Genomic DNA, 25,798 nt, shown 5'->3' on the forward strand with positions numbered 1-25,798 from the left:
CTGGGGCAGGCAGGGCAGTCACTGCTGGGCTGGGGGGGGGGACGGGCCTGGCTGATTCAGAGATTTGGCTAAACCTATTTAGGACAGTGATTCCAATCACCGAACTGAATCACTGTCCCATGTTTTATTATCCTCACTCTTTGTCCATACAAGTGATTCTCAACCACTGATGCCACTAGATCCTTTGAAAGGTGCCCCAAAGTGTGAGGAGATAAGTGAGGTATGACAAGATAAGCAGGTAAATTATGCAGGTAAGTACAGGCTCAGTAAGATCAGCCTCTGATCCATCACCCCCACTGCCTGACTCCTCTGCAAAGATGTATGCACTGCAACATATTAAATAGATTTTGAAATTGGGTTCACTCAAGTCCAGAAAGGTTGAGTACCACTGGTCTAGATAAAGCCAATCAAGCCGAACTATTCCAACTAAAGCAGCAGACATATTTAAATGAAATTAGGACAGTGTAAATGAAAACTTTGTTCAGCTGTTTGACTGGGTTTTGTTGTCAAATTTTTAGGCTCAACAATTTGCATCCACTGCTGTTAAGTACTGGTAAGTTACTTAAGTCACTACAAATTTCTCTCTCCTCTGTCTCTATTAACAATTTGGCTCAAGAACCCTCTGTTTCTGGCAATAACAATTTTAGCTAAGCTGAAGTCCTGCCTGATTGACATGAACCTTAAAGATCCCATAGTGTTTTTTTCTTAAAAAGCAGGCATTTGCTTTAGCGTGTCTGCAATGTGTCTTTTCCACCAACCCTTGGCTGAGTAGCAACCTAAACATTGGCTGATTTCCAACCTATTCTGCAGAAATGGCTGCATTTCAGTGATACCAGTACACACCTAATATAACTGTAATATTTTGGGTCCCCTCGTGTATTTAAAATGTGATACTGTTTTATATCCTAGCTTGGGCTTGAAAACATTTCATTTATGCAACAGGACTGAAAGACAACTGAAAATGTATAAAACAGGGTTTAAATGTCTACTGGACAAATAAAGGAAAATAAAAACCACTCTTCACACTAGGCACTAGGCTACCACTCCAGCTCTCCCCTCGCATTTTCTTCATTCATATTCATGGAGGCCTGGTTGCCTTTTGACTGCTTCTGCACAGATACTACAGATAACAGCACATTAGTTTAATGACTGCCTAGTACTGCCTTTTTTCCTTATGTTCTAGCTGGAAAGAGACATTTTCATTTCATATTTAATTTATAACTTATTTAATTTCACAAAGTCTGGGCTCATCCAGCACACTCTAGGTAAAAAGAAAGGAACATAAGCTTGCTGCTATTTTGTTAGAGTCCTAGTCTATTTCGTTTAGGCAGGCTGGACATTATCACTGATTTCACTTTCATCATGCTGCCCTTCAGCAAAGTCACATATCTTTTTTACATGGTGAAGGAGGAGTGAAGTGCACAAACAGTACGGTGCACTTCAGACTTACAGAGGCCAAGGCGTGTTAAAAACAATGGGGGAGAAGGGAAGGAGAGGGCAAACCCTGACCTAACGAAAACCCGCAGGAGTTTTGCCATTGATTTCAACTAGGCCAGGATTCCACCCATGGGATCGATTTAAACCAGGAATCAATAGGGATTTAAATTTCATTTGTCTGTATTGCTTGGAGATAAAAGAGTCAACAAAAATTTTCTATTGACTGGGGTCGAGAGAAGATTTCATTTTGGAATTTCTTGATTGCTAGCAAACTCTACGATGCTTTAACATGTCTCTCCATTTTTGGGTCTCTCTTCTTTCTGCCACCCCTTACCCTCCCACTGGATATTTTACTCTCAGTTCCACAATGACTGCAATAAAATTAAAAGATTTTTTTAATGTATACATTATTTTTCTGTCCATCACTTCAACGGCACTTATTTTTAACAACTGTTCTGTCCTACAGCCCCACTTCTTTTTTGCAGCTCTATAATGCCTGATTTTTCTTTTTTTAGGAGACAAAAGGGGCCTTAAGAGAGCCCAACCTCATAGCCCCAAAGGCCAAACATCGCAGCAACCTCCAGGGGCAATCAACTCTCTTCAGAGCCCATTAATTAAGGTCTTTCAGTCATCCTAGAAGGGGTTGTTGAGCACGTTCTGCCCCTAGAGCATAAACGCCTTAAGCGAGTTTCTGAACTCTGCAGCGGTACAAGTAATACACAACAATATATCATCCGAGGGTATCCCTACACAGTGGGTTTAAGCCACCCTACAAAGACAGCTAAAAAGTTAAAACAAATATCAGCAATATTTCTATAACAACCCCAAAAGCTGGTGAATGGAGCAGAGCCAAAAGGAAAGAAAAAAAGTTGTACGCTCTGAGAATGGATGCTGTAAATTCACTTTGTTATATGTAGCTATAGAAGCCAATCCAGAATTACTGATCCTCGGTGGAAAACACTCTCTCCTCTTGTCCTTCTTACGATAAGTCAAGACAAGCAATTTCAGCCACACCTGTAAATTCCACCCACATAAGCCACACCTGGAAACAAGAGCAATGAATCCTATAAATAGATCAGTCAAGTATCATTTGAGAGTCTGTGTTTACTGTCTGAACCTGAAGCATGGGTTGGATAAAAGACAGCCAGTGAAGTTCACAGTATAGTATTTAGCCATTCTCATGAAGAACGTTTTGTCAGAAATAACTGCACACTTTACAGTCTGGTTTTCAAATGAGGCATCCTTATCCCCACAAAAGAATGATACAATCCACATCACACGAACAGCAACAAAGCCAGAGGTCCATTGTAACTTTGTGTCCTGCAATCTCCAATAAAGTGGCTGGCTTCCATTCCCTCTCAAAATAACACAAGAAGCCCCTTCACAATCCTACACTGTGCACACAGGCTGACTGAGCAGTCTGGGTCAGCCAATCAGGGTCACCTTGTGCCTTGCTGCCACCTGTCTCTAGAGTATCATCTAATAGTACCAATACTGAGAAATAATCTCTATCTCCTATTTTTGAAACAAAAAAGTGTGATACCTATCAGTGTGATTGAGAAAAAAAATTCTAAGTAAATATATCCCAGCTTCACATCATTAATTTGTGCTTTAAACACCTGAACTTCCTACCCTTCGGGCAGGGGGCTGGACTCAATGATCTTCCAAGGTCCCTTCCAGCCCTAATGTCTATGAAATCTATGAAACATTTTAGTATACTAGTTTGGTTGGAAGGACTTTTTTTGTTACTGGTCAACACACTAATCAGTTTAATAAATCCATTACAAACAGAGCAAATGTATTAGACAAGTTAGATGCCAGGACCCTGGAAATAAAGTACTAAAGTGTCACCATTTTGCTGTAAAAGCATTTATAGAATAGAAAGCATGGACCATCATGGGAACGTGAAAAAACTTGCTAGGGATCTTTACAGAAATCAGCATAATGCACTTTTCTGAATACTTATGACTAAACAGGAAGGACTAATTTAAACAAATGTCTCACCCACTTTACAATCCAGCTTAAAAATAGTTCAAGCATCCTGAACCTGGAGAGTGAGCTGTCACTGTAGCACTTCATTTTAAAACCAAATTACTTACATTTTTTTAAAAAAAGAGGAATAGTTAATCATGCACTGTTTTCCTATTTGTTTTCCTGACACAGCTGTTTACTTTTTGTTTAAATTTCAATACTACATTCATTACCTTGGAAAACCAATAGTTTCTGAACAACTGGTTATTAAGTCAAATAACTGAACTGCAGAGCTGTTAATTGTTTGTAGCAAAACTGTACTCTGTTTTCTTTTACATGAGTGGAAATGACTTATTTCCTACAGGCTGTTTCTTTGCCATTCTGTTATACTCTGTTATTCTTCACTCAGACAGAAACATGAGGCAGGACAGAATTCGAGACTTGCAGTTAAGTATTTTGAAAAAGTTGTCAGTAAACTGAACAACTGCCATCACCAGGCATGGACTGACCTTCCAAGCCAAAATATTCTACAAAGCTTTACAGTCCAAATCCATTATTAATGTGCACCAGCATCTGCCTTCACTGTACAGGGATGGGCTTTAATCCCATATAAAATCAAAAAGGCCACTCGTTTAAAGTTAAGCACTCATGTAAGTGCGTAGATCATATGAAATAATCTTGTAGTTAAGATTTATTACTAGTATTTGCTTTTTACGGATGTATATAGTCACGTTTACTCATACATAATGTATAAGACATCTGGGTACACAGTGATGCATAAATTTAGTGGTGCTGGACTTCCGGCATATTCAAAATTAATATATAACTCACCAAGTTAACTCCCCCTTTGCTATTTTTAAGTTTTCAGTAGCGTATTATTAAGTTGTCAGTAGAACAAAACATGAAATTTATGTAATTTAAGCCTCTATTGCCTTTTACAAATTTATACATAGTCTCGTTTATTTTTTCTGATAAATGATACATACACATCTAAAACACACTTCATCAGAATTAATTGTAGTCTGGTTATTTTTTAATTTAGAAATGTAGAGCTTCATATGCCATACACCAAAGACCATAACAGTAGGAAATAATTTCAGAGCATAATATTAACATTTTCAACCCTCTGGATCTTGATCTCTTTTATTTATATCATGGCTACCCTAGTAGGGCATAGGGCTTCATAAAGCATTTTATAACCATAATCTATTGAGGGAAGTTATCTCCTACTTTCCACTTATCTGGCAAACTAGTGGGTTAATTTAAGTATTAAAAAACATCATGACTTAATTCAGCATAGTATCTTTCTTCCTATTTGCGATAGAAGCTGTAACAGGCATATCTTCACTTTTGCTGCCTTGCATGAACCGGTCTGAACTCCTAAAATTCTACCTATTACCCTGACAGGCAATCTGTGAGGACAGCCAGTCACGTTTCATCTTGCCTTGGTTTCCATGGTAACCAATACAGCCAAAGAAATGCATACAATACACCTGGACAGAACTAAACTAGTTGCATTTTTACTGTTTCCAGTGCTTTTAAATCATTAAATATTAAATGATGGGGGGACAACTAAATGGCTCATGGGATACAGGATATACAGTATGTCTCCCCTAGATTATCCATTTTGTACTTTACTAACTACAAGAGGAGCTTCAAGTGCTTTGCTTCACTCAGGAGTTTGGCTGTTAAGAATCAGTTTAGAAGAGAGGTGTCCAAACACACCCGGAGCCCTGGGCCGAATCTGGACTCTGGGGCACACAGCAGCCGCATGTGGCTGCCATGGCTATCAGTGGTGGATCTGGCAGTAGCAGAGATGGCAGCAAAGAATCTGGGGGCAGTGAGAGGTCCTGTGGCAGAGGTCTGCCAGCAGTGGTAGTGAGCCAAATTCACCGCTCACTGCCACTGCCAGTGCCCGAGGTGGCAAAGGGCCTCAATATCCAATGACTCGCTGGTAGCCCATTACGCTGGACAGGGTGGTTCTGCAGGCTGGATCTGGCCCACTGGCCATGTTTGACACCACTGGTTTAGAAAGACAAGGTTGTTACTTTTCAGTGACCTACAGGAAATTGAATTTAGTTGGTTCTCAATGTATACTTATCTATTATTTTTACTATGTTCATAATACCACACATGATTTATGCAGTATCGGAGACATGCAGAACATGTTTTACACAAACACAGTTGCTACTCAAAGGAGTTTACAATCAAAGATCCACTTTCCTTGCCAATGTACCAAGTGATTTCAAAGCACCAACAGAGAACCTGGTGCTGTCATTATACATGCCAAGTGGAGATAGTTGATGGAAGAACATGATGAGGGTGATACAAGGCTGACAAACAACTGATATTATTATTTAATAAATAAAGGCATAGAAATAACACTAAACACATTTGTAGCATTGTGTGTAACACTTTCCAACCTTATCCCCAAAGTTGTACCTTTTCCCTACATTCCTTTTACCATTAGATACCCTAAACCCACTAAACTACCCTGTACAAATTAGACACTATTTAGGGAAATGTTGTTTGTTAGAGGTTCAGCACTCAAATCTACGCTCTTTGGTTGATAATGTGCATCGAGTACCACATCATGCAAGAACAGTTATTGTCCTAAACATATTATAGATGTAGTCATGAAAGAAATTTGCAGAAGGCACCTAATTCTTTTAGTTCACTTCTAAAAGTACAAGGCATATACTGCTGTGAAATGGCTCGTATAGGGAAGACAACTTTATTGATATTTTAAATGTATGCAGCCATCCATTCTATCTGCTAGCATACAAATATGTTCAAGGCATAAAATTGGGGTTATTTTAAATTTACGATAACAATAAATTATTTTGTGCAAATGTTATCTTGAGATGTGGTATGATCATTTTTATTAACTGGAAATGTAATATGGATTACTTAGCTATAGCTATTGGCTATGGATTACTTAGCTATAGCTATTGGCAATCCAGCATATAGGATTCTGCCAGAGACCAAAGTCTGCAGTTTAAGCAGGAATTGTAGGGCACTGATAATTTTGTTACCAATATATTTCCTATAGCTTTGACTGGACATTTTCTCTGCTACTCTGGCTGGCTGTTTGCTGCCACTATCGCTATGTCATCAACTTTACTCCTCCACCATCCCTCCTCCCCTCGCTATAGTCTTATGAGCCTCTTTCCTGCCTATCAATTTACCAAAACCTTTCCTAAACCTTACCTAAAAACATTTAATAGCACGTACTAGATGTGTGATGTTCACAAGCCATCACATTATCCACTTTGCTTACATGATAATATCCTCTTCCCCTACACCCTTTGGCTGTCTTGTCTGTTTAGGCTGTACTTTTACAGTTACTACGATGGTTACTTCGTACAGTGCCTAGCACAATTAGACCCTGTTCTTGGTTGGCCCCTTGTGACATAACAACAATAGTCCTCTCATTGCTATTTCAGGAAATACTAAAATAGTAGAACCACATTTTCACTGCACAGATGTTTTTTCTTCTTTCTGTGGGCCCCTGGTCCAGCACTGGAAGCGAGGGAAAAGTATTAATTCTTTAAAACAGCCACAACTTGTCCCACCAGAACAACTGTAGACTCGGACAGGCTGTCAGTTACTGGGCCTTGAAACATGAATGCCATCGTTTTACCTGAACTCTATGCCTCTCCTGACATCACTCAATGGAGTTAAATGGAAAGGAAGTTCAGTACTTTCCCCTTTGAAGTTCAGTGTCTGACCCTTATCCAGTGAATGATAACTTGAACTAGCAGTACTTTTTTGGCACTAGCCCACGTTTAAATATAGTGAATTCTAGACAGAACTGTACATAATTTGCAGCTGCAGTTCCCATACACGCAATGAAAAGTAATCCGTTAATAACTGTTACTTCTCCAAAGGAAAAAAAACCCCTGTAATGTGGACCATACTGCTTTTCTGAATGCAACTATCCACCGTACATAGCAGGGTTTTAAGTAACTTTAACAATGCAAAATACAATCATGGGTGTGTATCGCTGTACACCTGAAGCAAAGCAGTTCTGAAAATGAAAGCAGTTTTGAAAATCTGCATGGTTATGGGAAAAACTGGAGTAGAAAGAGGAATCATAATAAGAGTGCTGGTGCTGCAAGATTTACTGACAGCCATTAAAAAGACGACAGCCCTGCACCGTGAAACAAAGCAAGGCTACAAGTACCTAGTACAGTCAGGTTTTTATTCCTCAATTTAAAAGAAAAAACATGTCGGTATAGGATCCCTCTATTATACATGTTCAGTTTACATAGCAATATTTGGTTATTACTTGAAATGTCCTGATTCTGCCTATGCAAAAGCAAAGACAGAGCATTATGATGACATGGAAAAAGTGGAGGTTTCGTTCTTTCCCACATGAACATTTTATGACATATACCACATTATTTGAAGCTTTCCACAGCATGAAGCCATAATTGGTCACTGATAAAACTAAGTTAGTACTTATTCAACTTTGGACTTAGGAGCTCCCCATTAACCTGTTTAACAAATTTGGTCACCATCCAGTATGTCTTGCCATGACCGTATAACAATGACTGCCGAGATGACTCAGACCATACAGCAAACATGCATGCACTCCAGCAGAAACTTTAAATCATGATCAATAGGATACTGCTGAACAGAATGGTCTCCAAAGCCAAACTTAGGGAATGTTTTCAAAACTGCCCTTAATTAGAGCCTGATTTGCAACCCACAGGAATCTCATTTGCCATGTTTTTCAGCAGGCTTTGGATCAGGCAATTGATGCCCCCATGAAGACAGTCCTAAGGTAAGCTACCATGGCCCATCTAAAGCTTTGAACATAAGCTGTCACTTTGAAACCATTTAATTTTAACAGAAATAAAAGTATATTTTAGTTACTTTAAAACAGGAAACAAAATCTGTCATTTTACTTCATATGACAGTAGTTTCATCATCATATCCCAGTGAAAGGAAATCCCTCTTGCTCAAAACATACACACAAGCATACAACATGGTCACAACTATGCAGCATATGCGCAACATGCTAATTAATACAAATTATTAAAAAATATTGAAGTGTCTCACCTAACTGCAGTACCATGGCTGCGTCACTGAATGCACACGTCACCAATCTGAAATGTCTGTAGAGCGGGTAACACAAAACTCTTCTTCCGAAGGATACCAGAACATCAGGAACACTACTGAAAGTCTTCACGCCAATGAAATTGTTTAATTTAATTGAACAGAAATGAACACAGCTGCATTTTGAAAAGCGTTTTAAAAGAAGTCATAGCTACATACACAAAAAGCCTGTACTTTTAACAGAGCTGGAAAACACCAGGTTAATTTTAAACAGCAACAAGACCTTGTACTTGCAAACTGCATGGCAGGGTTATAAAAAGATGATCCATTTTAGTAGTTTTGAATAAAAATGAATTTAGTGAATATTTCAATAAAATAATTAACTCATTTTTGCCATTTTTTAGATTAAATTTTAGCTCTTCCCCTTAATATTACATATATTAAAGCAAACCTATAAAAAGCCTTTTAAGAGTAAATAAAAATTAAAAACATGTGATTTTAACAGAATACACATGCACTTGTAAGATCTTAAAAATGATATACGACTCTGCCTTTCAAGAAAGTTATGGATACTGCAGATAGGCATAAATATATCTCCCTTGGGAAGGCAGCTCATTGTCCTCCTTTATGAGTGAGGAAGACCTCTAATTTACTTAGGCCAGAGGCATTAGTGAGTTATTAAAGACTCTCTTAAGACTGATTTCCTTTCTGTCTTCCACTTTTCAAAGATAAAGCATTCCATTTATTAATTTTAAAAAAAGAAAACCTGTTTCATCTTGAATTCACAATTTATTAAAATTAATAAAAAACATGATGCTGACAACACAGTATTTTTGGTGTTATATGAATGCTGCAACTTATTTTTCATTTTAGAGGTGACTGATAAGCATTTTAATCATTTACACATTGATATTTATTCAGTCAGAAGGTGTGAGCATCATACAGAGCAAAATGGCAGCCAATTTAAACTATATCTGAGGCAGCCCAGGTAAGGTACTGGGCAGGGATGAAGGGGTTGGAAAACAAGCGCTGAGGCCATCACTTCATTTTTAACTTCACGATTTGTGACTAATTCTGCAATCGGCTACCTGACATTTTTAAAAAAATGTATAAAACAAAGTCCAATCCTGAAAACGCAGGACTAAGCCAACAGTGCCTGCCACCTTGACAAGTGAATCCTTGGAAGTGTTTGCAGGATTGGGCTCTAAATTGGGTCTAAGTCTTCAAACTGCCGGTCTGCAAACAGAGTTACGAGTAAGCCCTTCAGCTCATTCAGGCATGGTTAGTTCTGTAGGGCTAACAGGGTCTGAACAAAAAGGAGGTTTTGGTGATATCTTTTATGGGTCCACCTGTATAGTCTGGAGAGATGTTGGACCAGCTTTTGGCCATAAAGTGCTCTTCCATGGCTGCAGCAGCACCCCAACCCTATTCTAAAAAAAATAAAAAAATACCCACAGTTGCAGCTTTAACATGAAGGATAGTTGTGACAACCACTCAGGCTTGCAGACAACTCAAAAACAATAACTCGAATGAAACTACCCCACGCTGATCAGTCAGGATCCTGTGGACTCGGCAATTCTGCAACTACAGAATGTGAAATTTTTTTCTAAGCGCTCATGAAATTCAATCTTTTTCATGAATCTGGCCACTCTGCTACAGCCAAGAAACCTACAGCCCCCTACCAGGCTGCGGTTGCCTCTGGATTCCTGTCTTCCCTCAAGCAGGGAAAATTAGATGACCGTGCATGCTGTCTGACCTATTGCTTGAACCCAAACAGCAGAGGACAGGGAACCAGAACCCAATTTGTAGCTACGTTACAAAGAGGGAGCCAAAAAAGGAAGCTCGTGGACTAGGAAACCTGGGGAAAAAGCTCGGAAGCCAAGGTCCACCAAATTGGCATGATGATCTGCTGAAAGGGCTATAAGTCCCCACAAGCCCCAGCACAAATTATTATTTTATTACAAAAGAACATGGCAGTAGGGCCTAAAGGCCCCAGCTAGGCTGGACCCATTTATGCTACGTACCCTATGCATACATAATAGGGAAGGTGGCCCTGAGCTAGACCTACAAAATTCATGTTCTCTCAGAGGGTCTTCAGGATGAGAGAATTTTTTAGCTGAAAAATACCTTTCATTTCATTCACAGTTTTTCATCTTTATTGTTCATTAATTCAGTTATTCGTTTAAAAAAGGGATTTCCAGTCACCAAAGCAAGTTTGCATGATACTAGGATTTGCACACAGAAAATACTGTGCTATTTATGTCCCCCCCATTCTCCCCTACTTGGATTTCCTTGACAGAAACAGAGCCATTCTAAATAATAAAATTTAGCTACAGAACAATTTCAAAGCAATATATATTCATCACCCTTTTAAAAAGGGAGTACAATGCATGTGAAGATCAGCATGGAAAAGATCATTAGAATAATCCTTTCTAAAATTAATTGCCCTGGAAGATAAAACCTCTTGCCAGTTTTAAAGCTAATGTTAAGACACATTTGAAAGGTTCTGATCGACAGCTGCTGTCTTAACATCCAGCACTACATTTTGTCAGTAAAATAAAAAATATTGTCTCAAGCTTTTGTTCAAACAGCTGGAATCTTAACGATCATTTTCTAATGATATGCATACAGTTGCCCACAATAGGCATTTTGCTAAAACATCAGCGTATCACAGTATAAAGATGGGAAAGAACTACTCTTTTTTCATAACAGGAAGCAAAATCCAAGTTCATTCTTACCATAGCTTTACTATAATAACCTGATTGATATATGCAGAAGGCACATCCAACCAGACAAAGTGTATTTGTTCAAAGAAAAAATGGCTTCCTGGGGGAAGAATGATATAGCTAATGCTCTTCAGAGTGACTGTCTAGTTCATGAAAGCAAGAGACAGCATCTCATCTTATGCTGTTTTACCATAAAGCCAGGTGGCCAAGAAATTTCATTCACTTTCTCAAGACTCCTGTTGCTCTTGCATACTATAGCGTTTCATTTCATCTTATGGATATTACACTTTGCTTCATGGTGGTTAACACTTACCAGATACCTATGCAGTCTAAAAATCCCCCAAACATTAGCCTGGAATTATATGACGCACTTCCTAAAAAAATCAGTCTTAAATAAATAACCTTGTACTGTACTCAGTTTTGGAAGTTATAATAAGTAGTTACACAACATGTTTAACTTCTAGAATTAATTTAAAATGGCACATATGCAAAGGAAAATACAAACAGAGAATGTATCTACAGTAAATGAATGAGCAAAGTATGAGTTACAGGAACAATGCCAACGTAGGACCTGAAATTTCCCTTACCTCAAGCCAGCACAATGTTGCACTTAGTTTTCTGATACTCCAAGGTGATTCAACCTGATGGGGAGAGGCAGGGAGAGGGGAGGTGGCAGGGGTGACGACATAAATGTTACTGAATCCAATGTTCCAAATTGCCAATAAAACTTTGTGGAAGACAGTTTAAAGCTGCAAAGTTTAGGAACATTTATGAATATGAAACATTAATCACATTATGGTACTGAAACGCCACAGGACAGATTTAAACGCAATATCCTGTTAAATTAGTCAAGTATTGCTCCCTATTTGGAATGTTTAGCCTGTGCTCAAAAAGTCTTTAAAATGCAACTGCATTTTAGTAGGATTCTGTCTTTCCCATGCACACTTTCTTCAAGGAACTAACTGCAGCTTGAATCTGTCTTCCCAATGCAACAATACAGCACAAATTAAAATGCCTGGTTTTCTGAAAACTGCTCAAGGATTCTGGCTTCCAGATGTGGGGAATCCTAAAGGCAGCAGTACATACACACTGTGGTTATTTTTTAAATCTGGCAGGCTCATGGGATTTGCAAGGTAGAATGGTTTAGTGGATTGAGAATGGCTATAAGCCAGAAAGCCTGAACCGTAATCCTGACTCTGACAAACGTCTGATTTGTGGCCTTGGGCGAGCCATGCAACTGCTGAGTATCTCTGTTCCCATATTTTAAAAATTAACATAACAGCATTTACTCATCTATCCTGCATGGCTGTTATGGGGATGAATTAATCCATGTTTGTCAAGAACAATGAAAACAAGAGGTGATATAGCAGCAGTGTTGGTATAGGCACAACCACCACTTGACCTGCACAGACCTGAAAAGTTCCACCCACAATTCTCATTTCTATCCCTCAACACTCACGCCAACCCAGAAGGATGGGTTATCTGTTGCAATAAGATGGCAAAAAAAAAGAAATGTAACAGTCCTCAGAAAGTAGCATAGCAAGGGACTTCGCTGGACAAAGTAGAGCATTCAGACACTCTGCACATAGACCTTGGCAAAGAGATCAAGGCATTCTTGGGGAAAGTGGACTCCACTAAAATATAGCTTGAGCATGCTAGGCTCTGGTTTTCTAGTTTTCCCACAGTCCACAGTGAACTCTAGGAAACACAAGGCAAGTCAGAGCAGATAGGTGTATGGCTACTTTTACGCAGGTGAATAGACAGGCGTCAGAATATCAGAGACTAAAAGAAGCCTTAACTTTCCTCCTGCCCACCTGTTTGTACTGAACTACGGGTAAGAGACTTGGGCTGTTTTATGTGGCAGCTTTTAATGCTTTTTCTATTATTCACTAAATTTAACAATGCCCATCACCCATGTTCAAAAGGATTTTAAAATAAAACTGAAGCAGGTACAGTTTCAGAGCTCTAAAATTCCCTCCATGACAGATTCAAGTCGAAGTGGCAGCTGCTACAGAACACCAGAACAGGGGTAGGCAACCCCTGGCGCACGTGCCAGAGCATGGCACACAAAGGTATTTTGTTTGGCACGCACGCCTTGGGGCAGATGATGGGGAAGGGGCCAAGGCTGCGCTGCCACAACAAGGATCGGGCTCTTTGTGGCTCCCCAGCTGTTTGCCCCTGACACGTTTTTGAAGTAGAGGTTTTGTGTTTCTGGCACTCTGTCCAAAAAGACTGCCAACCCCACACTAGAACTTTGTTCTTTGTTCTCCAGGCCCATCATGCTTTTCCTAACTAGTCACTATGTATCTACACAAATAGTGTTGCTGTTACAACATACATTTCTATTATAAACAAGTCCAGACAAACGCACACAAAAAATTAAAACCAGTATCGAAAAAGGTTCTTTCATGTAACCACTACATAGATAATCAAATCATAGCAGCAACCCAGGAAATAATCTGAAGTGTTTTGTATTTCCAGCACTCCCTTTTGCTTCCTCTTCCCACAGCTAAAATGATGTTCCAGAGCTATAGCACCAGTATAAAAATCTTTTTAGAACGGTACCAGTTGCCACCCCACAGGCTAACTTGGAGAAAAAAATGTTCCAGTCCTTCACTTTAATTTACCCACCAACCTTTATAATGCTGGGAACAAAGTTCACTTTAAAAACCATGCCTCCCAGGGAAAAGCACAATCTCTTGTAGCTGAGCTGCTAAGCTACTACAAAAGTTTCATTAAAAAAAAAGTACTTACATTCTTTTCTCCTCCAGTAACACGGACTTCATAGCAATATGCCAGAAGGATATCAACTAAGCTGAGATATACTTGATGACAGGTTCTTTTATCCAGCAGGTAAGATTTATTTGTGAATTTTCTCAGCTGCTCTTTCTCTTCTTCCGAAAAGACAACTGCAAGAAGCAAAAAGAGCAAACAATTAAAAAAATGAAAACTGAAATGTTCATTTTTAACAAGTGGCATCATGACTTCCTTCCACCAGCCCATAAAAGCAAACATAAAATTAAATCACAAATTTAAAATTATGTACCTTCTAGAGAAAAAGCCTAAATCATTTTTACTTCCACTATTATCAATATTTTATTCAACTTTTGTGTACCCTTCTTAGTGGCAGATCCCAATTCTGCAACATACTCTGTGTAGGTAGAATCTTGCACATATTAGAAACCCACTGAAAGTGATCTGTGATTTCTGAAGTCTCTGATACAGAAATTAATGCAAGATGAGGCTAAAAGATAGTGCTGAAAAACTTCTAAAGTCATTATCAAAGAAACCAGAAATCGGAATTCTTGGTTCAATGGCAAGAGAAGGAAAACAGAATATTTTCCCCACTGCAGGATAGGAGAGGAAGGAGAAAAAGTAGCAGTAGAGGAAGGGGAATAATTTAAAGTTATGAACATGTTTTAAAGGCAGCACTGCTTGTACTGGCAGATAATATCCTCCCAGAACCAGATGAAAGATCAGTGTGGAAATCCTGTTCCCACTGAAGTCAACTTCAGTTCTTGTTCATGATAATTTTTGATCTGACACTTATTTGCAATACTTGTGTTCTTGACACTGCAGGCCATCATGAGGTCTGATGAGGTTGTTTCTAGAGGGCAACTGTCCTTTTTATCTGAGGACTTCTAAAACAGAATTCAACTGTCAGTCTTCCTGTTCATTTTTTGGGGTTATGAGGAGGTTTTGACAGGAAGCCATGGGACATAGTAGACACTAAACCCAGGTAAAAATTGGGCAGTTAATTAACAGTAAGTAGGCAGTAAGATGAGCAATTACAAAGCAAAGGAAGACTTGGCAGAAATTATACTGGCTTCTTTGAATAAGGGCATCTGTGACTTGGCTGCACATCATGTGGGCCTTCTGGATTCCCCAGCTCCTGTCACTGATACAGAAAGCAGGAATTGCCAGCTATTTCCATTGCTTGGAAAAGTCATGGTCTTTTTAGATTTAGACACTGGCTAAAAAAGCCCAGCATGGAACTGATTTAAGTTATGCAGGTTTCTGAAAGTGGCATAGTTTAGATAGGCAGTGAACACAACACACATTTGCCCTTTGGTCAGGAAGAAAGAAATTTTAGATTGGGCTCTGCCATTTTTAAACCAGGCTACATGTGCCGCATTTCTGGTCTGTTATGTGTATAGATCGATTCTGTATGCTGAACTTCTATTCTGTTATGGGTATAGACTGGTTTCCAATCACTTATACCAGAAACTATGTAATGTCTCTACATAGCCATTGTCAAGGCTAACTGCAGAAGAGTTTAAGGATGGATTACAAAGTGCTTGTTATAGAGCAACAAGGTTTTCTGGGTAAATGTGGTATCTTTTATTAGACCAACTAAATAGTTGGAAAAAATGTTCTTTGCAAGCTTTCGGGCATAAGCACCCTTCTTCAGGCACAGGGTAAGTCTGCTGGTGTTGTGTGTTCTCCACAATAGAACAGACGCCTTAGACCAACATGTCCTTAGGCCAACATGGCTACAACCAACACCACTTCTTATAGGGCTACATTTTAAGGACGTTCACAATATGCAACTCATGCAAGAATGAGACTACCTGCTTATACGTTTCTAGGAATGAGCATTTTACAGTTTTATGACTTGCATGAACTGCAGTTTAAGCTACTGACTGGGAGTTTTAAAGGGCTAAAATGTTTGGGTTCCAATTATTTGAAGAGTTGTTTCTGCCTTTCTATTAGTGTTACAGTGGCAACTTTCTGAGGTTTCAAACTAAAGGTGTCCTGGTGACAAGAGGCTTTCACAAGCTATGGAACTCTCCTCCCTGTTCAGACTGATGCAGATTAGATTTGATCATCTTTGGTATGCGTCTCAAAGCTAATCTACTTCCCAGATTTTTTCCAGAATGAAGGAAAAGAGACCAATTAGCATTGGAAGGAATAAAAGCAGTTCATTTCGATGGGTTACGAGGTCCTTTTATCGTCATTTTGTCCAACTGATTTCTGATTGTACATAAAATTATTCTTCTATACCTAACGGGTTGTTACAGGCAATTTTACAAATATGAACGAGTAAAACCTACCCACTCTTCAATTTTATTCCAAGAATAGCTACGAACAAACCCACTTACTTCCTATTGGCATTTTTAAAGCAATAAATCATCCATTTCAATTAGCTGCCGCAAGCCAAAGATTGAGATTTTTTTGGGTCCTGCAGATAGATGAAACATCATATAAAACCTAGGGCTGTCAATTAATCGCCATTAAAGTGTGCGATTCACACAAGAACCAATTAACATGTTATTTTTTTTAATGTGTTAATCACGCACGTGGTTTTGGAGCCTGCACCCGAGTTCTGCTCCACCACCATCACCACTGACTCTGAGCTGCCTAGCTGGGCAGCGCTGGCAGTGCAGAGGACCGCAGAGCAGTCTAGTTACGGGCTCCAGGCTCCTGCAGCAGGAAAGGGGTTGGGGGGGGGGGGGGGGGATGATACACGCAGATGCAGGCGCACAGACACGGACGCAGCTTGCATGCAGCCAGAAATGCAAACCAGCAGGTGTAGAGTAGTACCCAGTAGGTAAGTCTGTAGAAGGGAAGGGGTGCGGGGGCAGGAGGGTGGCAGATTAAGGCCCACATGGTGAGAGAGGGAATGGGGCAGGGGTGAACGGAGCCCCGGAGCCAGTCGTGGGACAGACCTGTGGGCAGCTCATCCAGGGACGTGGGCGCAGCTCCCCCCTGCTACACACACCCACAGGGAAGCATGTGCTCCCCGGATTTGTACATGGGGCAGAGGCGGGCTGTCCACTGGGGCTGGGGCTCTGTACCCTGCTGCCTTTGCCCCAGGAGCCAACAGGCTGTATTCCTGTAGGGTTACCATATTTCCAGTTTCAAAAAAGGACACCTGGGGCTGGGGGTAATATGATTGTGGGGGGAGGGACAGTGATATGCCCATGCCCTGCCTCTGCCCCTCACTCCCAAGCCCCCACCCCAGCTGTTGCCCCTCACTGCTGACCCATAGTACCCTGCATCCTGCCAGGGTGTGCAGGGACCGCCCCCCACTCTAGGCTCCAAACCCCCACCACACACCCACAGCCTCACAAATTCTCCCTCACATTTGCACCCCACCCCCAACCATAGAAAGTACCTGCATAATTTTGACTTGTTAGCTGTGTGATTAAAATTGTGATTAACTGCAACCATTTTTTTTTTAAATAGTGCAATCATTATCTTGCTAACTCATGTTGTTAGTGTATTAGTAACCCATGCTCATATTAGTAAGAAAGATTTTTGCTGTTTAGATTTTCAAAGGAATAAATTCTGTTTCTTCTTTCTCATACTGACTTTTTATTTTTAATGAGTACAAATTAGGGTTAATGTTGAACAATGCATTTCCTCTAATAGTTGCCTAAATGTAATGAGAAAAGGTTTTTGAACTTTTCCTTAAACTGTAGGAGAGAGAAGTGAATGATTAACTACAAGTGCTCCTATGTACACTTGGACTATATTAAAAAGAAACTGGTCTCACGTCAAATTAAGACAACAAAGAGGCTGTTCTAAAAGATTTTCATTCAGATTGTTAGCTTACAGCTTTATGAACATTAAATACTTTGATTTTAGTACTTGGTTAATTTTGTGAACTAAACATTTCTTTGGAACCTAAGCCAGCATCCACTTCTTTACAAATTCCAACATAAAGAAATCCGAGCTTTTGTCCTATCTTTTCCTTTTGCCATAGGTTAGCAAGAATGACAGTTTATCAAACGAATAATAATTCTGCCCTTTTTTCCATCAATACCATGTGGTTCAGCATTTATCCCTTACATCATATAAACACATGGTGCGATCTAGATTTTTAAAATTACCAAGAGGTTTGCTTATAAACCCTTATTGATTTTTCAGTGAGTGACCTGGTTCATTTATGTTAAATTGTCTGTAAGCCTACTTGTGAATGTTACAAAACATTTGAAAAAAATCAATTTCTGAAAAAAACATAACATAAAACCATTTGCATTTTGTTACAGAACGGTGGGCTCTGAGGTGGTATCAACGCTATCACATCAGGGTGCCCGCACTTAAAGCGAGGTCAAATTGGAAAAAAAACAAGTCATTTTCAAATTTCAACTAACTTCCAGTAGAGAAACCTCAGGAGGAGACTGTTCTGCAATTTATTGCACAATTATATGTAAATGGAAATCTCACCCTACTGAGGCTATCAAATAGGCACACAAACTACGTTAGGTAAAATGGAAGATGGAAAAGATTAAAAGCTAAAGAGGGAATCTAAAGAGCAAACAGCCTAAGATATGAAAACAAACAAAAAATATTTAAGTATAACTAGAAAACCTGTCAGAGAATTGCTATCAAAGACTAACAGAACAATTTAGGCAAACGATACTTCAGGGAAGCCAAATAATTCCTCAGGGACATCTGTTGCTGGCTACAGTCGAATAACGGATAACGTACCAGGTAGACCGTAGGACTGATCCAATACAACAATCTGTACTCCGTGAGTGCTACAGAAATATGCATAGGTAAAACATGATCAACAATCCAATACATGCATAAACATGAGTTACACATTATCAGGGACAAGAATCAGTCCAAACTGACTCCTTAAAATTTTGCTACTAACAAAAAAATGTGGATTCTGTAACCAAAGTGCACATTTTGAGGGAATATGTAAGCATGAGCATGCAATGAGATTACTAGACCTGAAAAAAACAAGAGAACCCTGCATGAATGAGGTGATCAGCAGTATAACCCACCAAAATGAGATGGCATAAATGACAAAAATATGCTTCAGAAGTTGTGTGTTTTGAAGCAGGGAAAGAGTGTACTTTATAATGTACATCCAATTTATACAGGGGAAAAGCAGGTCCACTAGAAATCAGCAAATAAGTTCTGGAGCAGACAATTCCCTAAGGTAAATGTTGTGAGATGTTCATTAATTTAGTAGCTACTAAGTGCCAGGTGTTCTTAATAAAATTTCACTCTAGAGAAAATACTTTTCCTCTAGTTGACAAATAAAGATCTTTCCAGTCCTTAAAGATTTTGAGTTATAAATTAGCCAGGCCTGAAACTGCTCATTAACATATCAAAACATCTACCCCTTCATTTCATTTTTCAAATATTCTGCCTAGATAGATCAGAAGAACAATAAAACCATAATTATATTTTTACTACTTCACACCTGTATTTTGCACATTGTGTTACTAATGTTGTAGCTAACAATATTTGCACAGTATTTAAGATTAATCTCTTGCAGATCAGTATCAGTCATTATCTAGTGCATGCTAATTACATGAGCCCTTCTAATCAACTTGATTTATAATTTATACATTAGTAATGCCCAAATTATGTTTCTTGGTACAGTGTAATTATGTTTTTCAAAAGGTCATAATATACATTTTCTCTTTATCAAACTCCAAACAAGACATTTTTTTCAAGAAAGAGATTATTAGGTATGACTATTATAAAGCAACTCTGATAATTTCTGTACAAAAATATTTAAGTTAAACCTTTTTAAAAAAGTTTCTTTTGTGCAATCATAGCATAGTGGAACTAGCAGTGGCATACAGTTGCACAAGCAACTTTTTCTGGAGAAGCTAAATATTGCTAGGACTTTATAATAAATAAATGTGTTTCAAATTGCTTTTTAATGTTTAATATCAAATTAAAGACAGGAAGAGGAAAAAAATATGTAATGGGATACTGTGTCGAAGGCCTTCTTGAAGTCCAAGTAGATGACATCTACCTCAACTCCTGCATCTAAGCATTTAGTGACCTGGTCATAAGAAGAAACAAGGTTAGTAAGGAAGGATCTACCTACCCATGCTAGTTGCCCTTCAGCATTAAATTACCCACTGGACTCCTACAAATGTGATCCTTGATAATTTTTTCAAGGGTCTTCCCAAGGATAGAGGTGAGACTAACCAGCCTATAGGTACCCAGGATCCTCCTTCCACCCCTTCTTGAAAATAGGGACCACACTGGCCCTTTTCCAGGGATCTTAACTGATGGCTGTGATTCAAGCTAAGAAGGAAAACGAGGGAAAAAAACAATAGGGACCTCACCTGAGCACCACAAGTGCTCAAACAGCCATGCCAGTGGCTCTGCTATGACACTGGCCCATTCTTTCAGCACCCTTGGATGGAGCTCATCCGGTCCCACTGACTTAAACACACCCAGCCCCTCCAAGTGTATCTTTACTAGGTCACCGCTGACGGTACCTGCATTTCACAAACATCTTCCAAGCCCTCTTCAAGGCCCATTTTTTCCATGAATCCTCAAACCTGTAGATAAACTATATCAAAAACTCTATTTAAAAATGTCTCCTCCTGTTACTGTATCATTTTGTCACCTTTCAAGACTGCAGAATTGTGGGGAAGAGGCCTGTTTTTGTACAAAGCCTATCACCCTTTCAAGCAGTGCTTAAATAAATACATATATAAATATTTTTCCCCTACTTGAAGAGAATGTGTGCTCAGGACTATCACTGCTACTAATGTTACTCATGCAATGTGAGCCAGAAAGACTGTGCAAGACATGCATAACAATTTCAGAGACCTCAGGAAGAGAAAACAGTAATTCATTGTAAATCTGTGAAACTCTTGCTAATAGTATTTGGGCATTCAGAGGCTTATTGAAAGGCTGGATCTTTAAAAAGGAATTGTTTCTCTTCTTAAAAGAGATCAGAGAGAGACTGGTCAGCAGTAAGCATGATGGATTAGTGTAAATAAAATAAATTATCCCTGGAGCATATACATGTTATATTAAATGCATGTGTCTGCCTGAGCCTTTGAAGACTTTTGTGTTGCCTAAGAAGGAGTTTTACTGTTCTGTGATTTGAAGTAGAATAAAAATGAACTTTTAACTAAGCTGAACGTGACTGTTACAAAATATAAAGCCTTTCATCTGGAATCTGTAGAAGCGAGTCTCTAATGTGAACCTTAACAGAAGAAAGAGAGCTTTTGAAAAGTCTCTCCCCCATGGGAAAGGCTATATAATTAGTTAGGCTTTTGGGGAGGATTATTTGACTTGCATTAGACATTGAAAGTATGAATAAAAATTTGGGCCTGTCAGCTTTGGAAAAAGGTGTCCACTCCTGAAGTGATATTTTTCTGTAAACACAATGAAGGAGTCTGATCTCTAATGTTCTTACTGGTGTCCCAGGCATACTGGGTCAAATTGAAAAGCCATTTTTCAGCGATCTTAACTGATGGCTGTGATTTAAGTCGAGAAGGAAAACGAGGGAAAAAGCTAAGCTGTTCTGGAAATGATTGTAAGGAACATTTTAAAAAATAAAACAGAACAAAAAAAATAAAAAACCCACTTAGGGCAAAAGAACAGCACAGTAGATATAAGGGAAAATATACAGTGTGTACAAAGAGCTAGATAAAGAGACAGAAAAGGTAAGAGAAAACAACTAAAGACATTAAATCCTAATGAGAAGAGCTGATCTAAAACAAATCTGGAAATGAGACATTCAGAAAACTGATGAAGTTAAAAAAACAACACCCCAGCCAAAAAAAAAAACAAAGAAGAAAAAAGGATCATAACTAAGGATGAAATAATGTCACTTTTCAATCAAATACAATATCTTGCTAATGGTAATACTATGCAAAAAAGAAGAGACTAATTTTTTCTAATTATTCCTCCCAATCAAAAACATCATAGATGCAAAAGTAAGCAATAGTTTTGTTTCAGTTCAACATTTTGAAGAAGAAAATACATGAATGTTCATGCTGAGTTCTTATCTTTTCATGAAGCTACTAGTTCACACAGCATTTTAGTACATTTTGTGCATTATGTGGTCATTTTCTTAAATGGAAAGTAGACTTGCTTTCCTCTAGTCTTCTGGTCTACTGCTGCGACGGACAAGCAAGTTGCTGAGTCCTCCTTAGACGGCAGAATCCACAGAAGACCAAGGTAAGCATTGCTTTCCTGCAGACTTAAGGAGTGGAGTAATGAGAGGTGTAATAGGACGGAGCCCATGTTTCTACAGCAGAACTGCTGCACTGAAACCATAAGAAATGTACAGGGAGAGAGCAGGTTGTGGGGACTGCAACAGGCTGAAAACAAAGCAGAGAGCTGCATTGGCTCTCTAAAGCTTGGGTAAGGAGTCCTTGCTTCTATGAACTAGTATAAAAAAACATGGTTGCTGAGCTATAGGTTCAATTCAACACAGTATTCAAGTGCATTCCTAACCTTAAGTATTAGGGTAGCGTCACTGGTTTCAATCAGACTATTCTCATCTAAAGTGAGGCATGTTATGCTTTAGTACCTGTCTGAACCATGTCTAGTTGTCTTTCTGACAATAACCAGACAGTAGAGAGCCTGGACTACCACCAGTTCTGGAGAGAACATCGACTGGGAACTTAGAGGAGGTGGGATCCTTCTATTGCCCAATCTAGACAGATCCAGAAACACCTTGACAGCTTTACAGAGAAGAAAATACAGTAATATATCTCAGTGCATGAATTACAAAGGAGAAAAATATTTTGCTAGCCATCGTTCTCCTAGAGCTCTTAATTTGTTCTATTGCTAATGCAACTACACAGCTGCATAATATTCATCAGGATTGTATTCTTGTCATGGTAACTTTTTTACTTCAAAATTAAAAAAAAAATCTGAATTTGTTATGGCAGAAGGGTCTTGGACCAGAGTATTATATTTCATGCTCTATTATTATATTACAAATCACAGCCCTCATTCATTTTACATTTAAGTAAAATGTTTTTGGAAGTATCAGTTGCATACCTCCTAATGGCCATTTCCTGCTTTTTAAAGTCCTTTGCCAGATGTGTTTTATCTATCTAGCTATCCAGACTACTATCATGTTAACCAAACCCCAGGCCTTAGTTCTATTTGTTAACCCTGGTATTCTTGAATCCAATACTAATGTGAATATTCTCTTTTGCTTACTGTGTTAGAAAACAGATGACTATTCACATAAGCCTTCTACTCCCAACAAATTTGAGATTGTGATTTTTTTAAAGAAAAACTGATAAGCAATAAAAATTAGAGTACCTTAAAGTACCACATCATCTTTTACTCTCAAAACTCCAAACCTGCATACCCAATAAATCAAAAAATATTTATCCTGTTCTGAAACATAAATGAATGCCTTCCTGCACTTTCCCACTGGCCCAGGGTTCAAATACAAAATCTATTTCTACAGTGTTGGTATTTACAATAAAAAAAGGTATAAAAATGACTGCTGCCTGCTATCATTGAAACAGCAGTTCATGCAGTTGGCATAAAAAACTGCTGAAGGAGACTATCATTTTACTGGGTTGATTAAGGAAAGACCAGGGACTTTTAATTCAGCTGCAGACTCTGGACTTGGAGAGCTAAGAGCAAATGCTGAACTTTAAAAAGTTATTTTAAACAAAATGGTGTTAGAGGTCCATTTCTAAAACCCTTAAAAAGTCGTTACTCTTAATTACGTTTATCTTTCATCTTCACTGATATTGTGAACAGGTTTACATCATGTTCCCATACTCTAATCCATTCAAAGTACAGAAAGGACCCTAAAACTGATTAAACTAGGTTAACTGATCTGAAAACTAAATCACCACTTTTATCACATCACATTTCTATTCAGTATGGTAGATATACAGTTGCTAAGCATCTGCAAACCAAAGTTTTCTAACACAGAATGGTCCTAATCATATAGCACCTCTTAAGTGAAATGAGATGTTCACCTATTATAAACCACTCATATTTTGCACTTATATTAGTTTACAAACATAATTAAAGCATAATGACTCATTTTTATAACCTCTTTGAATTGACAGAGCTCAAGGTAGATTTCCTTCTCGTGAAATTTCTGGCAGAGGTAGTGAGTACTTCCACAATTGGAAGGAAATGTGTGTTAGAGCCAAATGGCATAAAATGAAGCCTTATAACTTACTGCATTATAAACATATTAACTCATGATATGAATCAATATGATACGAGCAAATGCATTTGTACTATATTTCTACAAGGCTACACACGGCATAAAAACAGTACTTACAAAGGCCAAAGCAGTGTTTTCAAGACATGGAAGGAAGGACAGCTGCATGAAAAAAGAATGATTATTTACCCTAAAATAGCAGGGGGCTTTTCCAAAGCGTTCTCCTCAGAATGGATGCCAACAGGTATGCATGAGCCTCCTGTGCACGAGACTGGATTGTTTTTAACTGCCGAATCCAAGAGAGCCACAGCAAATGCACCATATGCTTTTTATGTGCTCTTCTGGGAGGCTGCAGCAGTTACAATCCTCTCTCAGTTCCCTTGCAATTCAGAGATAGTGGTACCTAGGGACTCTACAAAGGGGATGGAGGCCAGCTATGGGATTGACACACTGCAATATCCTGAAGAACCAGTTACTGCTGAATAACTTCTCTTCCTTCTTCATGTCTTTGTGAGTCCTACCACTGGCGATTGGTAAGCAGCATCTCAGGATCATGGGAATAAATTTCACCTTCAGGCAAAGAGTGATTGCAGTACTGCTTTTCCAGACTTGGTTCTGGACCAAGTCAGGGGTGGGCTAACAAAAACAGGATGCGTTTCAATACGGACAAGTGCAGGGTGCTGCACTTGGGCAGTAGTAACCAGCAGCACACTTATAAAATGGGAAACTCCCTTCTTGAGAGCACGGAGGCAGAAAGGGATCTTGGAGTCATTATTGACTCCAAGATGAACACGGGCCGACAATGCGAGGTCACGGTCAGCAGGGCTAACCGGACCTTATCGTGCATCCACAGGTGCATATCAAGTAGGGCCAAGGAGGTGATCCTCCCCCTCTACGTGACACTGGTCAGGCCACAGCTGGAGTACTGTGTCCAGTTCTGGGCACCCCGCTTCAAGAGGGATGTGGACAATATTGAGAGGGTCCAGAGGAGAGCCACCCGCATGATCCAGGGACAGCATGGCAGACCCTACAATGAGAGGCTATGGGACCTGAACCTGTTCAGCCTTCACAAGAGAAGGCTGAGGGGGGACCTGGTGATCGTCTATAAACTCACTAGGGGGGACCAGAAGGGTTTGGGGGAGACCTTGTTTCCCCTACCGCCCCCCAGGATAACAAGGAATAAAGGCCACAAGTTGTTGGAGGGTAGGTTTAGATTAGACATCTGTAAGAACTACTTCACAGTTAGGGCGGCTAGGATCTGGAACCAACTTCCAAAGGAAGTGGTGCTGGCTCCTACCCTGGGGGTCTTTAAGAAAAGGCTTGATGCCTACCTGGCTGGGGTCATTTGTGCCCAGTTTTCCTCCTGCTCAGGCAGGGGGTCGGACTTGAAGATCTACAAGGTCCCTTCCGACCCTACTTCTATGATTCTATGACCTAGCTGTTAAAACCAAGACACAGTGCTTGACAAAGATCAATGGATTATTCTCTCTCCACTTCGCAGATCTTCAATATGGCCATGTGTTAGCAAAACTGCTAGTAGAGAGATTCCTGATTTGCAGGGAGATGCACCTCAGACAACTGGTAACACAACACTGGTAACACTGCAGGCATTGGTAACACTGCGTACTTTCTTTTGAGATGACCTAAAGAACCCCACAGTTATAGACAGAGTAAAACAGTACAGTAAACTAATGGTATAATAATAGACATCATGTACTATGAGACA

At 39.3% G+C, this 25,798-nt stretch overlaps 1 protein-coding gene across 7 annotated transcripts in view; it reads right to left on the minus strand.

Annotated features, from left to right (window-relative positions):
* Nucleotides 1–25,798, minus strand: part of SHQ1 (SHQ1, H/ACA ribonucleoprotein assembly factor) — an 82,755-nt gene that overhangs the window by 37,767 nt on the left and 19,190 nt on the right. For all 7 annotated transcript variants that reach the window (XM_014605227.2, XM_014605239.3, XM_059716093.1 and 4 more), the window contains exons 8-10: nt 13,953–14,107; nt 11,786–11,839; nt 8,476–8,599 (exon numbers count right to left, since the gene is read on the minus strand). In XM_014605227.2, the coding sequence (XP_014460713.1) occupies nt 8,476–8,599; nt 11,786–11,839; nt 13,953–14,107 (333 nt within the window). The remainder of the gene's footprint in view (nt 1–8,475; nt 8,600–11,785; nt 11,840–13,952; nt 14,108–25,798) is intronic.

This window comes from Alligator mississippiensis, chromosome 12 (genome assembly GCF_030867095.1).
Source record: "Alligator mississippiensis isolate rAllMis1 chromosome 12, rAllMis1, whole genome shotgun sequence".
Taxonomy (NCBI): domain Eukaryota; kingdom Metazoa; phylum Chordata; order Crocodylia; family Alligatoridae; genus Alligator; species Alligator mississippiensis.